Here is a 14,951-nt window from a genome sequence, read left to right as displayed (position 1 = left end):
TTGAGTCTAAAACAAGTCTTTCCCTCGATCCCAGAACCTCAGAGCTGGGTGGACCTTCTTTATATGAAGCTTGAATTTCCTACTCAGAGCTCCGACAAGAGGTATTTGCATGCCCCCCTTGCTGGGAGTCTCACTATCATCCAAGGTGATCAGATCTGTTTCTGGATTGCTTTGCCCATCTGATGTCTTCCCCCTTGAGTTCTGCCTCTTAATTCTGATTCTCTTCGCCTTGAATGTCCAACATCTAGAAGGCAGCGATGACACTGAGGCATACAAGGGGACCCTTGAGGCCCATCTTGTCTACAGCTCTCCCAGTTTACCACGCGGACGAGGCCAGCTGGTTAACAATGACCTTGGGTCCAGCTGCTGTTTTCCCCCACTGTTCTTGCTAAACTGAGCTCTTTCAAGCCCTACCATGAGGAGACCAAAGGGCATGTTGCTTAATAGCTTCCACCCATCCTCCCCTGCCCTGCTCAGGGTCACACCCCTTCCAAGACCAGGTTTAGGGTGTGCAGGGGAGAAGTCCATCCTGGCAATGGACTCGCTGTGCTTCCCTGGTAGGGACGCCCCCCCCCCCCACCTCCTGCGTGTGCACCTGTTGAAGTCTGCCTATTGCCATGAAGCCAACTTCTCAAAAATCCTTGTGAACCTTGGGCTCCTGAATTTCCAAGACAATCAAAGGTAAGATGTACAGGCTCCCTTCTTTGTCCCAGGAGGCCCCTCCTCCCCTCCCACTCTCCTTGCCACTCCAGATCTGGTAAATGAGGGGAAACCCTCCTGCATTGGGTGCTGAGGCTGTCACTTTGTCATCTCTAGGCCAATGGCTCCTAGGACTATCCCCTGTTCCCAGTCCTCTGCAACTGTGTGTGTGTTTGATGGTGAGGGGGGAAGGCACCACAGGAGGCAGCGATAACCCGAGCCTGCCTTCCTGAGTCCCCTGTGCTCCCCACCCCTGTGCTCATCTGTCCTCCTGTCATTTCCACAGCTTCCAACCCCAGACCCTCTGTCCATCTTCAGCCACCTTTGGTTAGGAGGTTGGGACAGGAATCCAAGAAGGCGGTGATGGAGCCTGAGTAAATGGGGTGGCAGGGAGGGTCGACAGGAAGGGATGCACTGGAGAGCTACTTAGGAAAGAGACTCTGCCTACTGGAAACAGCACCACACAGTATCCCGGGCCCACCTGGTGCTGTGGCCAAGGTACAGGTTCCTTACTAGGAAGACATGGGACCAGCCCTGCTGCATTATGGCTTCGGGGACTTGAGCCAGTCAGGCAGCCTCTCTGAGGTTCGGTTTCTTCCCCGTGAAATGGGGACCCAAAGAGGATCAAGTAAGGGTTTAAAGGAGCCAAGTGGGTCTTTAAGGAAAGAACTGAAGGGATTCAGGTCTGGTGTGGGGGCAGCTTGTCTCCAGAAGGCAGGCCTGGGATAGAGCCCCTTGCGGCTCAAGGACCGCCCCCTTCCCGCCACCATCCTGGGAGATGGGCTTTCAGATCCCCATTTTACAGCAAATGGGCTGTGTTTCCGAGAAGTTCGACACCTTGCCTGGGGCCACCGGGAAAGCAAGTAGGAGCAGGGAACAAACTCAGGAACTCAGTCTCTAGGGCTGTGCCATTGTCATGGAGCTGCACTGTCCATGCCTGGTGCCTGGGCTGGGCGGGGGCATCTGACCTGTGCGATCCCTCTGGGCCTGCTGCATCCTCAAAGGTTCCCCCAGAACCCCTGGGACTCTGGACCCCACAGCCCCAAATAGCTTTCACCTAGACCTGCTTTCCCTGCTGGATTCTACTCTTCCTCGAATGGCCCCATCCCCACCATGCACCCAAGTTTGAAACCCGAGTGGTATCCTCACCACCTCCTTCTCCTTCCTCAACCACCAGGGCACCAAATCTTCTTGAATCCACTTTCTGAGTAGTTCTCACTACCATCCCCTCCCTCCCACCCCCACTGGCTCCACCTCTCCCCCCCGCATTCCTCCCATAGCCTTCACAACAGTCTCTCTACACGGGCTGCCTGCGGCCAGAGTGATTCCTGCAAAACTCCAGACTTGACCAAGTCACCTCTCCTCTTTGACCTTGTACCTGTGACTTCCAGGGTCTGGAACACCCCTCTCTACCAGACCTCCACTGCTACCCTCCTAGGCCTTACCACCTCAATCAGCCTTAATCAGTTCAGGAGGCACCTCTTCTAGAATGTTCTTCTGCTGTCTAATATGGCCAGGTGTACCTCCTCACTGTGGATATCTACCATCTATACCATAATTGCCTTTGTCTCTCATGGCCCAGGGTGAATACCTCCAGGACAGCCCCTGTATGTAATTCCCTTCATGTGCCCGGGGTAAGCAAGGCACTTGGCATACAGCAGTAAGCAATGAGTATGTGGATGGTTGGATGACTGGTTTGATTAAGTTTTATTAGAGGGTCTATGTGAGGGATTCCTTATCCCTGCCAAGAAATACATTTGCCTTTCAATAAAGGGGCCATTATTTCGAAGATAACTGTCCTTGATCTGTTATCAGACTAGCAGGGTGAGGAAAGGGAAGTTTTTTCAACCCCTTAAAACCCATCCTGAGGGGCACCTGGGTGGCTCAGTCAGTTAAGCTTCTGACCCTTGATTTCAGCTGAGGTCCTGATCTCAGGGTTGTGAGATCGAGCCCTGCATCAGGCTCCGTGTTCAGCACAGTCTCTCTCCCTCCTCTTCTGCTTCTCCCCCTCTACTCCTCCCTCTGCCACTCTTGTTCTCTCAAATAAATAAGTAAATAAAATCTTAAAAAAAAAAAAAAAAGCAAAATCAGGGCGCCTGGGTGGCTCAGTGGGTTAAGTCTCTGTCTTCGGCTCAGGTCATGATCTCAAGATCCTGGGATTGAGCCCCACATTGGGCTCTCTGCTCAGCGGGGAGCCTGCTTCCCCCTCCCTCTCTGCCTGACTCTCTGCCTACTTGTGATCTTTCTTTCTCTGTTGAATAAATAAATAAAATCTTTAAAAAAAAAATCCTGAAACATGTATCTGTCACCCAGCCCGAGATCTCAAGAAAAAGGCAACCCCAATATTGCTGGATATATATTCCAAGTCATTTTCCGTCTTCACTGAAGTCTGTTCAAGAGCCAGCAGAGCCCGATTGCCTTGAGAATCGAGGTTTAGGGGCCCAGAAAGGCCCCGCTGACCCCATATATTTGCTCCTCTGCTGTCTAATGCCTGAAATGAGCTTAATTCCTCTGTCCTATCTGATTCCCACTGGATGGTGAAGACTCAAAGTTGCACCACGCTTTGAAGTTTACTGAAAGCTCTCATGTCTACAATTTCTCTGGCTTCTCCTGACCCTGTGAGTCTACACCCGACTCCAGCACATTTCAGAGATGAGGAAATCCAAGCTTGGGAGAAGCGACTGATTTACTCAAGTTCAGCAGCTGGTTAGTGGCAGGTCTGGAACTAGAACATTCCAGCATACCACAGCTGTTCCTTGACCCTCAATCCAGTTTCGAACCTTATTAGGAAACTCACATGAGGGTTTTGTTTTGTTTTGTTTTGTTTTCATGTCCTTTAGGTTTCTTCACTATCAAGTTACTGATTTTCTGTTCATAATTAGCTGGAGTTTGTGGGGAGACACATTGAGGCAACGGAAATACCCCATTTCCCATCACACTTTCACCTTCGAGCTTCAGCGTCCTTGGAAGATCTTCTAGGTCTACCATTTTTTCTCTGTTTGTTAGGTGGCAATCCTACTGCAAATGGAGCTTCCCCTGTGCTGGTCGGCTAGGGTTGTTATAGGGAAGTAGCACCGCCCAGGGCTTCAACAAAAGGAACCTACTGTCTCACAGTCTGGAGGCTAAAAGCTCAAGGTCAAGGCATTGTTCTTCCTCAGGGCTGCGAGGGAAGGCTCTGCTCTGGGCCTCTCTCCTTGGCTTGTCCATGGCCACCTTCTCTCTGTGGGTCTTCACAAAATCTCCCCTCTGTGCATGACAGTGGCTAAGTCCACATTTCCCCCTATCTATTGGGATACCTGTCATTGTGGATTACAGCCCACCCTACTGACCCCATTTTAACTTGGTATCTACAAAGACCCTGTCTCCAGATAAGATCACATTCTAGAATGTGTTTAGGACTCCCATATACATTCTTTTGGGTGGGAGGTAGGGCAGGGTGGGGGTCACAATTCAACCCAAAACATTTACTTACATTCTTATTTTAGTCAATCCATTATTATCACGATTACTGGCCAAATGATTCCAGATTTGGCCAGTGTGAACCCTTGCACACTGCCTCCTCTGTCCTTTTGACTTCCCTCCATGATTCTTTGAGGACTTTGTCACCTTCTGGCCCCCAAAGATGTTCTAGGTTCTATTTTCTCTCCCCCAGGGCCAGAATCAGCTGCTTTTCCAAGGTCTGCTCATTGCTCCTGGTATGTCAGTGTTTCTAAATGATTGCATACGTACAATCACTGATACCTCTGCTTCCATTGCAACATCCTTGGCTTCATTCTCTCCCTCCCCCTCTCCTTCTTTTCAGTGCCCTCCCCCAGCAGTGAGAAACCTAGCTTCCATTGTCCCTATTTGCAGAGACCTAGCATACAAGAAGCCCCTTCTTGCTAAACTGTTATCAGTCATTTATCTGTGGAGTGAATTTGTTTCTATTGCCCTTCTATAAAATAGTAGGTTCACATAACAAGGGACAGAGGGAGTTAGGAGATGCTGGGGACCGAGGAGGGTCATCGGGGAAGAAACAAAGAGAGAGCGTGAGGGGGACCCGAAGCCTCCTTCATTCTATGAAGATAGACACAGAACCCATGGAAGGAAGACTCCTTTCCTGCCTGCTTGCCAGGAAGTGTGTGCAGAGTAGGGGAAGGACCGGGGGAAAACCCACTGTCTCCACTCGCCTCTGCCCTCACGGGTTCAATTTGATAAGTCGGACGGTTGGATCAAAGTCAGGCCACGGGAGGGAGGCAGGTGAGGTCTTTGAGAATGGGCGTGGCCTCAATAACGCCTTGAAGTCCTCACCATTGGAGCAAATATTTTGAAAGTCTCCTCAGTTTCTGCTCTCTGACTTTTTTCCCTTAGTTCTTAATTGAGATAAAATCTACATAACATAAAATTCATTGTTTGAGTGGCCTTAAAGATTTAATTAATTAGTTTGTCCGTTTATTTATTTACGTGTGAGAGGGAGAGCCCTCGAGCAGGATGAGAAGAGGAAGAGGGAGAAGGATTGAGAGATGTCAGGCAGACCTAAGCTGAGTATGGAGCCCCATGTGGGGCTCGATCTCACGACCCCGAGATCCTGACCTGAGCTGAGACCAAGAGTTGACCACTTAACTGACTGAGCCACCCAGGTGTCCCAAAGCCTTTAAAGCATACAGATAAATGGCACACTTGGTACCACCCTCACCACTATTTAATTCTAGAACATTTCTCTCTCTCTTTTTTTTTTTAAGATTTTATTTGTTTGACAGAGATCACAAGTAGGCAGAGAGGCAGGCAGTGGGGGTTGGGGGGGAAGCAGGCTCCCCGCTGAACCCAGAGCCCGATGCGGGGCTCGATCCCAGGACCCTGAGATCATGACCCGAGCCAAAGGCAGAGGCTTAAACCATTGAGCCACCCAGGTGCCCCTAATTCTAGAACATTTCTATCACCCCCAAAAAGAATTTCATATCTCTCAACTACCTCTTCCTCCCAGCCCCCCTCCCCAACACGCACTAATCTACTTTACATCTCTATGGATTTTCCCACTCTAAACATTTCTTGCAAATGGAATCCTACACAGTATGATGACCTTTTGGGTCTGACTTCTGTCATTTACAAAGAATGTATCCGTATGCTTCATTCCTTCATCCTTAACTGAAGAGAATTCCACAGTAGCTCTGCCATTTGTGTTTCTACGTTCATCTTCTCATCTTCTGATGACCCTTAAACTGTTAACATTCTTTTGACTCCTGCAAATCACATTCACTGGCAAGTTTTGGCAGGAACATGTTTCGAGTTCTCTAGACTATATACTTTGGAGTTGAATTGTTGCGTCATATTGTAACACTATGTTTGACTTTTTGAGGAACTGTCAAACTTTTCCACGGCGGTTACACAATCTTCCATTCCCAGGAACAATGTATGAGAGTTCCCATTTCTCCACCAACACTTATTTTGCTTTTTTTTTTTTTTTTCCATAGCCATCTGGGTGAAGTACTATTTCCTTGTGGTTTTGATTTGAATTTCCATAATGATTCATGACGTTGAGTTATCTTTTCATGTACTTATTGGTCATCCGTATATTTTCTTTGGAGAAATACCTAGTCAAATGCTTTGCTTATTTTAGAATTGGATCGTTTTTTCATAAGTGGAGTTCTAAGAATTTTTCTGAAGAATCTAGCTGGGTACTGGAATGAGCAGATGGCTTCCAAATATTTTCTCTCACTATGTGAGTTGACTTTTTACGTTCTTGATAGTATCCTTTGAGTCACAAAGTTGTGTTTGTTTGTTTTTTTTAATTTGAGAGAGAGAAAAAATGAGAGTGAGAAAGAACACAAGCAGGGGGAGGGGCAGTGGGAGCTGGAGAAGCAGGCCCCCCGCTGAGCAGGGACCCCCCCCCCCCATGTAAGCCAATGTGGGGCTGGATCCCAGGACCCGGAGATCATGACCAGAGCTAAAAGTAGACGCTTCACCAACTGAGCCACCCAGTTCCCCCAATTCACAGTGGTTTTCTTGGTTTTTGTATTTTGGGGGGTTTTTTGTTTTGTTTTGTTTTGTTTTGTTTTCTGACAGAGAGAGAGACAATGAGAGAGGGAACACAAACAGAGGGAGTGGTAGAGGCAGAAGCAGGCTTCCTGCTGAGCAGGGAGCCTGATGCAGGGCTCGATCCCCAGGACCCCGGGATCATGACCTGAGGCAAAGGCAGACACTTAACAACTGAGCCACCCAGGTGCCCCCACAACGTTTTTAATTTTAGTAATTAAATTTTAGTAAATTTAGTAAATTTTTAATTTTAGTAAAATTTTAATCTGTGTGTGTGTTTGCTTGTGTCCTTGGTATCATATTAAAGAAACTGTTACTTTATCCAAGGTCATGAAGATTAATACCTACATTTCCTTCTAAAAGTTCTATAGTTATAACTCTTACATTTATGTTGAGTTAATTTTCATATATGGTGTGAGGGAGGGGATCCAACTTCATTCTTTTGCATGTGGATATCCAGTGTCCCAGCATCATTTGTTGAAAAGTCTATCCTTTCCCACCGAATGGCTTTGGCATCCTTATAAAAAATCAGCTGACTGTAGGGGACCATGGGTGGCTCGGTGGGGTAAGCATATGCCTTCAGCTCAGGTCATGATCCCAGAGTCCTGGGATCAAGTTCCGCATCAGGCTCCCTGTTTAATTGGGGAGCCTACTTCCTCTGCCTGCCACTCCCTCTTCTTGTGCTTTCTCTCTGTCAAATAAGTAAATAAAATCTTTAAAAAAAAATCCATTGACTGTAAGTGTGAGGGTTTGTCTGGACTCTAAACTCCATTGATCTGTCTGTCTATCCTTATGCCCATACCCAAACCATCTTGATTCCTTTAGTCTGTAGGAATTAGTGGGAAAGTGAAAGTGGGAAGTGTCAGCTCTGTAACTTTCTTCTTCTTTTTCAAAATCATTCTGACCATTCTGGGTTCCTCGAATTTCCGTATGAATTTTAGCATCAGCCTGCCCATTTTCTTTCTCAGCCTTTCACTCCCTCACTACTCCCATATTTTCAACACCCTATATGGTAGCTCAGGTTGCAACTGCAAACCAGACGTGGGGTCAACGGTTGTGTGACCAAGAGCAAGTTGCTTCACCTCTCTGTACAATCGTATTATAATATCTACTGTCCAAGGTCAATAGTGTAAAGATTAGATTAAATGCCACAATATATTAAAGCTCACGGAAGAGCCTGTGGATTGCTTAGTCATCTCATGGTCTTGTAAACAAGTTGTTGTAATAAAAATAAGAATGACCACCTTTCTGGGGGTTCTTTGATCAATGCCAGACAGGGAACTAAGCACCTGACCTGAATGATCGTGTTCAATCCCCAAAATAGCCCATGAAGTGAATATTGTTATTTCCCCTTTTATAGATGAGGACATGAAAGGTAAGTCACAGAGGAATCAAGTGACATTGGTCACGAAGGTGATCATCCTGGCAGGTGACATTCAGATCAAGAGGGTGGTCCTTGATTGGGCCATGCTACTGGGTTTAGGGAGAGGCTTAAAAAGATAGGTTCTGGGCTGACTTCCAAGAAGTGGGTCTTAGGAAACCTGCAGGTGCTTGTCACCCACACCTTGGGATGCACAAGGGGTCAACCCCCCAGATTCTGCATCTCCCTCTCCTCCAGGCACTTCAGGTAGATCTAACAGGTAAAATGGAGCCAAACTAACCTCTCGTGGCCCCTGTCTCAGTCCTTCATCATCCCTCCCCTGGGCAGCTTCAATAACCTCCAGCCAGCCTCCCTGCCCCTCCCCACCCCTCCCTGGTCCCTCCCTGCCACACCCACTGGTGGATCCAGTCATGTCACTAGACCACAGATCTGACCTCTTAAACTCTGCACGTCCAAAGCATGGGAGACCCTGCTGCCCCCACGATCCAGGCTGAACTTCCAGGTGAGAGGCACTGCATGAGCCTTGAGTTCAGACAGACCACAGTTCAAAATGCCAACTCTGCCCTTGCCTGACCTCTAAAGCCCAGTTGCCTTGGGGATGAAGTGTGGGTTCTTGGCAAGGTGGGATCCAAGGCACTTAGCAACATCATAGGAAAGCTGAGCTCTGCTCTCCGCTGCCCTCCTGCCTGAACTTCCCCATCCTACTCTCACAACTGTCTACTTTTGCACTATTCAGGGCCATCGGGGCCCCCCTCTCCCTTCCTAGGACATGTCTTCAAGTATTTGGACTCATTTCTTATCCAAGCTCACAGCCCGTTTCTTCTAGTCCTTTCTCACTGGGATGTGGCCTAGACCACCCCCCCCACCTCACCCCCTGGGCTACCGTCCACTGGCCCGCATCATGCAGCTTTGGGTTTGATGCCACATCATTGTTCTTGGGGTGACTCACCCCCGAAAGGCAAACGGGACAGCCGCCCTTGCTGCCGTTTCGCAAGGGGGGGACCCCTGCTCCCTGCCCACTGCCAGGGACAGCTCTGCGTTCCTCACCTGTCCCTCTCCTCCCGGCTGCCCGCTTAGTCTCCAACCTCCTCCTCCCTCCTCTGCTGCCTGGGTGCACGTTCGAGGGGTGAGGCCCTCAGAGGGCACCTTGGCCGGGGTTCCCAGGGTTCAGCTATTCCTGGGTCATGGTCACAGTTTTTTGTCCTACGTTCATTCACACTATCCGTCCCGTGACCTACTTTACTGTATTTTGTCAATTTGTATTTTTTACTTTGGGAAAATCTTTTATCGCTGCTATGAATATATAACATCCCTGATCATAGAGCGTCACCTTGATAAGACACACTTGAATGAAAGTGAAATATGCCTGTTTTGGTATCACGTGGTCATGTGACTGCCACACTTGGGGAGAGGCAGATCGGGACACGTCCCCCTTCTCAGATGGAGAAACCGAGGCGGGCAAGGGGCAGAGTCTGAGCTGGAGCCAGGGGGGTTCAGAACACTCCCAGGGCCCCCCTTCTTTCTCCTCTTTCCTCTTCACCTCCTTTCCCCAAGTCTGCTCTGTCCGTACCTGCCGCTGTCTGGCCCTTCTCTGCCCCTCCCCCTCCCCGTTTTCCTCTGCCTTCTCCCCTCCCCCGACTCCTCCTCCTTCTTTCTATTTTCTATTCTGCTTTCCTAGAACCTCCTTCTCTTTTTGCTTTCACCCAAGCCTGGGCATTTCTTTTTTCTTTCTTTGTTTTTTTTTTTTTTTTTTTAAGGGCCTTGAGGAAAAAAATGGGGCATCTGGGTAGGTTCGCTAAGTGTCCAACTCTTGATTTCAGCTGAGGTCATGCTCTCCGAGTCACGGGATAGAGCCCCAGAGTGGAGCTCTGCGCTCAGCACAGACGCTGCTTGAGATTGTCGCCCTCTCCCTCTGCGCGTCCCCAACCCGGCACGTTGGTACTCTCGCTCTCTCGCGTGTTCTCTCTCTCTCTCTCTCTTTCTCTCCCTCTCTCTCTCGAGGAAAGAAAGAAAGAGAGAGAGAAAGAGAAAGAGAGGGCTTTGTCTCTAAAGAATGTTCCTAACCAGGGCAAAGCACCCCACCCCAAACCGTCTCCCCCAGTGACCTTCTGCCATACCACCCACTTGGGTTGCAACATGAGAACAGCACGGGCTTCCTCCCCTGCTCAGCCCTGTCCTCATTCTCCTCCTGCACATGCTGGCTCTGCCTACTCCTGCCACGCGCGGTCCCAGCACTCCCTGACCTCTGGACTGTTAAGAAGCAAATCTGTGAACAGATGTCCTAAGATGGAATCATGGCAAGTCCCTGCATGTATAAAGGGCATCTCATTTAAGTTCCTCCCTACCCTGCCGGGAGAGGACCACCCCTATCCCAGAAACTAAGGGTACAAAGCTGAGAAGGAGTTCCGTGGGGGGCACTCTGTATTTTCCACTCCCTAAAGATGGGCAGTGAAGAGATCAGGTGTTGCTGGACCGGCCCCCATCAGGGGACCTGCCTCCTGACTCCTCCATGTCCACGCCGATCCCAGTCAGGCTGGGCAGAGACCACATGGGAGTCCTTGGTCGAGAAGAGAGGGACTCAGAGTTGGTCCGGCACACATTCATTCAACAAACACTGGCCCTGCTGTAGGTGATCTGCATGGAGGTGGTGGGCGGGGAAATGGGACATTGATCTTGGTGTTCACAGTCCCGTGGGAGACACAGACACACAACTGGCTATCATCCGGGTGACCTGTGACACCGGTGTTGCCGCATGCCCTGGATGGCCAGAGCAAGGAGGCCAGAGAAAGCCGAAGATTTATTTCCATGAGAAATGGAATGGAGAGCATGTCTGTGTCCCTCCAGCAGACCTATGTGAAGGTCTGTCCTGAGGATGTGGGTTTCTAGGTACTTTCCACTTTCTCAGAGCCTATCGGCCAGGTGGCTCCAGCAGCTTGGACACTAGAAATGCAAGGTCACCAAAAGCCAGTGTGTGTGAGAACAAGGTGAAGGGGTCCAAGGGCGTATGGAGGACGAGAGCATCCGTTCTGCTCCAGGCCCGCTCGCTCAGCACCTGTGATGGTTCGTTTACACACATCGGCTCGCGTATCTGCCTCCCCACCCGAAGCCCAGCAGGTCGCGCGTAGCCTAGTAAGAGTTGGAGAACGTCAGCTCAGTTGAATGCGCCTGGGTGGCTCCGTCAGTTGAGCATCTGGCTCTTGGTTTCGGCTCAGGTCGTGATCTCAAGGTCGTGAGTTCGAGCCCCCCTTGGGTTTCCTGCTCCGCGGGGAGTCTGCTTGAGAGTCTCTCTTTCCCTCTCCCTCTGCCCCGCTCCTGGCAAGAGACTTGGTGAACGAATGAATGAATGAATGGATGGTTGGATGGATGGATGCATGCATGCATGCATGCATGCACGAATGGAAGGAGATAGGGTGACTTCACCCACTTTCAGCTAAAGAAACCAAAGTTCAGACAGGCGAGTGACTTGTCCAGGATCCCGGAGGACGTGAACAGCACACCAGGGATCCTTGTCAGCCTCCTGACTGTGCGCCCAAAGCTTCCACCCTTCACTTAGGCGGGGCAATCCTCTCCTCCCTCAGCCTTTGTTAGAAGACGCCACATAACCCCTGACTCAGCTAGGCAATAACTTCCCCTTGGCCAAATTCAAAGGCCTCGAGGACATTCAAGGCAGCCTGGAGGGGGTGGGGGGCGGGGGAGGTTCTATGAGTGCACAGTTCCTCCCATCGGCCCTTATAAAAGGCAGAGGGAGGTCGGGGTGGTCTGAAAGGCATCTGGTCCTCTCCTCCCGCACCCCAGCTCTAGGTCCTGAGCTCCGTCTCCGGCTCATGGCAGGCCTTGCGACACTGGGGGCTGGCCTCCTGCTCCTGACCCTGTGTGCCCACTGCATTGCCCCTGCAGGTAAGACCTCCAAGCTTAGGGCCACCTGGATGGCTCGGTCTTTGGGTGTCTGCCTTCGGCTCGGGTCATGGTTCCAGGGTCCTGGGATCGAGCCCCGTATTGGGCTCCTTGCTCCGTGGGAAGCCTGCTTCTCCCTCTCCCACTCCCCCTGCTTGTGTTCCCTCTCTCGCTGTGTTTCTCTGTCAAAAAAAGCAAAAAAACAAAACAAAACAAAAACAAACAAAACCCTCCAAGCTCAGCCCGGCGCTGTCAGACCGGTCTGCCGAGAGCGTGGCTGGGACGACACAGCAGAGCGTGGAGGACAAAGCAGGCTGGGTTTGGAGGGGAATGTCGAGGAACAGCTGCTCCAGGACTGGGCTGGAGGCATTAGGATAGGGGATGTACTCCATCCCCGAAGCCCAGGGTCTCAGGCAGGCTGGGAAGGAACACGGTTCTCCTCTCTCCCATCTTTTAGGCTCTGCACCCATCGCACCTTCCTGCTGTATGTCCTTCATTTCCAAGAAAGTTCCCGAGAACCGAGTGGTTAGCTACCAGCTGTCCAGTGCGAGCGTCTGCCCTGTGGCAGGAGTGATGTGAGTATCTCCCTCTCCCTGAGCGCCCGGCAGGAGAGGGACAGGGGACATGAACCTCTAGGGTCACCACCTACACAAGGCCCTGCTTTGGGCACGTAGAACTTGACCTTAACGAACCCTCTGGACCGTTCTATGAGCTGGATGGGATTATTCCCATTTTATGGAGAACAACTGAGGCCCAGAAAGGTGACCTCCTCAAGGTCACTGGGAGTCCGGATAACTTCATAGCTGCCTCTCACACAAGGCAGCGAGCGTGAGCTCCCTGTGTAACGGCGGCCTGCTGTAGAAATGTGACCTTGGTATTAGGAGTAGCTTTGCCCCCCGGCACCAGAGCCAGCTCTGTAGCCTGACACCCGCTAGCTCAGAGCTGGCTGGGCCGAGGGCATCCCAGTGCCCCCTTCCTGCCCTGGCATCCTTATGACTCGCCTTCCTCCCGCAAGGCTTGCAGACTGGAGGCATCTGCCTTTTTTCCTGGGGGATTTCAAGGCAGTTTCTCCTCTCCTCTCCTCCCTGTGGGTAGAGATTGTGTCTCTCTCTCTCTTCAAATCCAAGCGTTATCTGAAGGCAGGGCAGGGCCTCCCCCGTCAGACAGGGAGGTTGCTGAGCATGCGCAGAGATGCAGACACCCAGGGAGAGGGCCGTGTTTTCGGGACCCTGCTAGGAGGACTCCCTCCGCCCCTCTGCGGGCCTCCACGCCCACCTCCTCATCTGGGGAAGTGGTCCGAGGTCCCTGCCGCCTCTCACGTGCGCCCTTGTCGCCCTTCCCACAGCTTCACCACCAGGAGGGGCCAGAAGTTCTGTGGCGACCCCAAGCAGCCCTGGGTCCAGACGTACATGACGAAGCTGGAGGCCAGGCGGAAGAAGGCGTCCCGTGGGGTCCGGGCAATGGCCACCAAAGCCCCAGTGCAGGGGAACCCAGTCAACGCCACCGCCATCTAGCACCGCCTGGCCCTCCGCCTGGGGTCCAACGATGAGAGGCGGGGAGCGAATGTTCCTTTTCCCCAACATCAGCCTGTAAGACAGAACCCAAGGCTGGGGAGGCCTGCCCCGGGGGTGCTGAGTAACCGCTCCAAGGGTCCTGGGCCCCTTGCCTTCCCCAAGCTGCAGGAGAACATTCTGGAAGGAAGAAAGGGGTGGTGGCCAGTTGTCCTTCTCCTGGCCTGGGGCCAGCCCTTCTCTGCCTTCCAGGTTCCATCGGAACCCAGGGGCCTGAGGCCTGACCTGCACTCACGCTCGGCCGGCCACCTAAAAACTTAGCCTGTAGTTGACTTCTGTGGGTCCTCGGGGCCTGCAGTGGGACCCTGTGGGCTGACCATCTGTCTGTCTGGGTACGGGGGACCTGTGGACAGCGGAAGCTCGTGGCATGGCCAATGTCCCACTTCCAGAATCCCGGAAGAATAAAAATCTGAGAAAAATGGGGCTCCTTTGCCACAGGAACTGCCAGACCCCAGCCTTCCTTGCACACGTCTCGTGGGCTAAATGGAATGACGTTTTTAGGGACTCGTCATTTTTTTTTTGTCATGAAGCAGGCCTGGAGGATGAGGCTGAGGGGCCAGCCTGGGTAGTTTAAATCCTTGGGGAAGAAGGAGGGTTTGGAGGAGGCGGTTCGCTTTGTGGCATGCCCTGTTCTGTGCTCCTTTGGGGACAAAGACTTGGTGTGCCTTTAAAGGTGGTCTTTCCCTACATTTGGGGGATGGGAAGGTGGAGTGGGGGCTTAGAGGGAGAGGATTCCAGGGCTTTTAAAAATTTTTTTTCCCCTGTATATGAGATAGCATGTGAGGTAGAGGTCAAGGGTGTGGAAACACTTGCTCCTCTCAAATAAGGATCCAAGTAAAATGGGATTTCCCTTTGAAGGTGATTGTGTCTTGACGGTTCTCTTCCTGGAGGGACAGGGTTGGGGTATGAACAATGGAGTGGGTGTCCCAGAGAGCATCCCGAGTTGCCCACCAGAGGGGAAAAGGCAGCCTGAGCCCAGGACATCCTGGGAGTGATCTTGGCCTGCCCTTGGGAGTCCTGCTGTGAACTTTGTAAACCATTCACGCACAGCTGGGTTCAATTAAATTTTTAGAAACTTTTCAACCAAGTACATCATTGCACAAGGCTATGAAATGAAAAAGATGGTCTTTGGCTTCAGAGAATTTAGGAGAAAATCACACACACACACACACACACACACTCACAAATCAAGAGCAGTGTGGGTTTAGTACCGATCCTAGCTCATAAGCTGCATGACCTTGACATATGTCACTTAAGTTCTCTGAGACTCAGTTTCTCTCATCTGTAAAATGGGGACAATAAGCCGTTTTCACTTGGGAGTTTTCCCTGGAAGCAGATCGAAAAAGGAAGATTCGAGAGCCAAGATGATGCGCTGGAGGGACAGGGAGTGACCT

The 14,951-nt window shown here is 51.1% G+C and overlaps 1 protein-coding gene across 1 annotated transcript; it reads left to right on the top strand.

Moving 5' to 3' along the window:
- Positions 1–498: 498 nt before the first annotated feature.
- On the top strand, positions 499–14,418 carry CCL24 (C-C motif chemokine ligand 24). Its single transcript, XM_080830576.1, has 4 exons — positions 499–681; positions 11,888–11,989; positions 12,444–12,561; positions 13,332–14,418. Exons 2-4 carry the CDS (start codon positions 11,917–11,919, stop codon positions 13,498–13,500), a joined length of 360 nt encoding a protein of 119 aa, XP_080686702.1. The 5' UTR covers positions 499–681; positions 11,888–11,916; the 3' UTR covers positions 13,501–14,418.
- The last annotated feature ends 533 nt before the right edge of the window (positions 14,419–14,951 follow it).

The sequence above is a fragment of the Martes martes genome (assembly GCF_963455335.1).
Source record: "Martes martes genome assembly, chromosome: 18".
In the NCBI taxonomy this organism is placed as follows: Eukaryota; Metazoa; Chordata; class Mammalia; order Carnivora; family Mustelidae; genus Martes; species Martes martes.
Note: the sequence above shows the minus strand (reverse complement) of the source record. Positions and strands in the feature narration are given on the sequence as shown.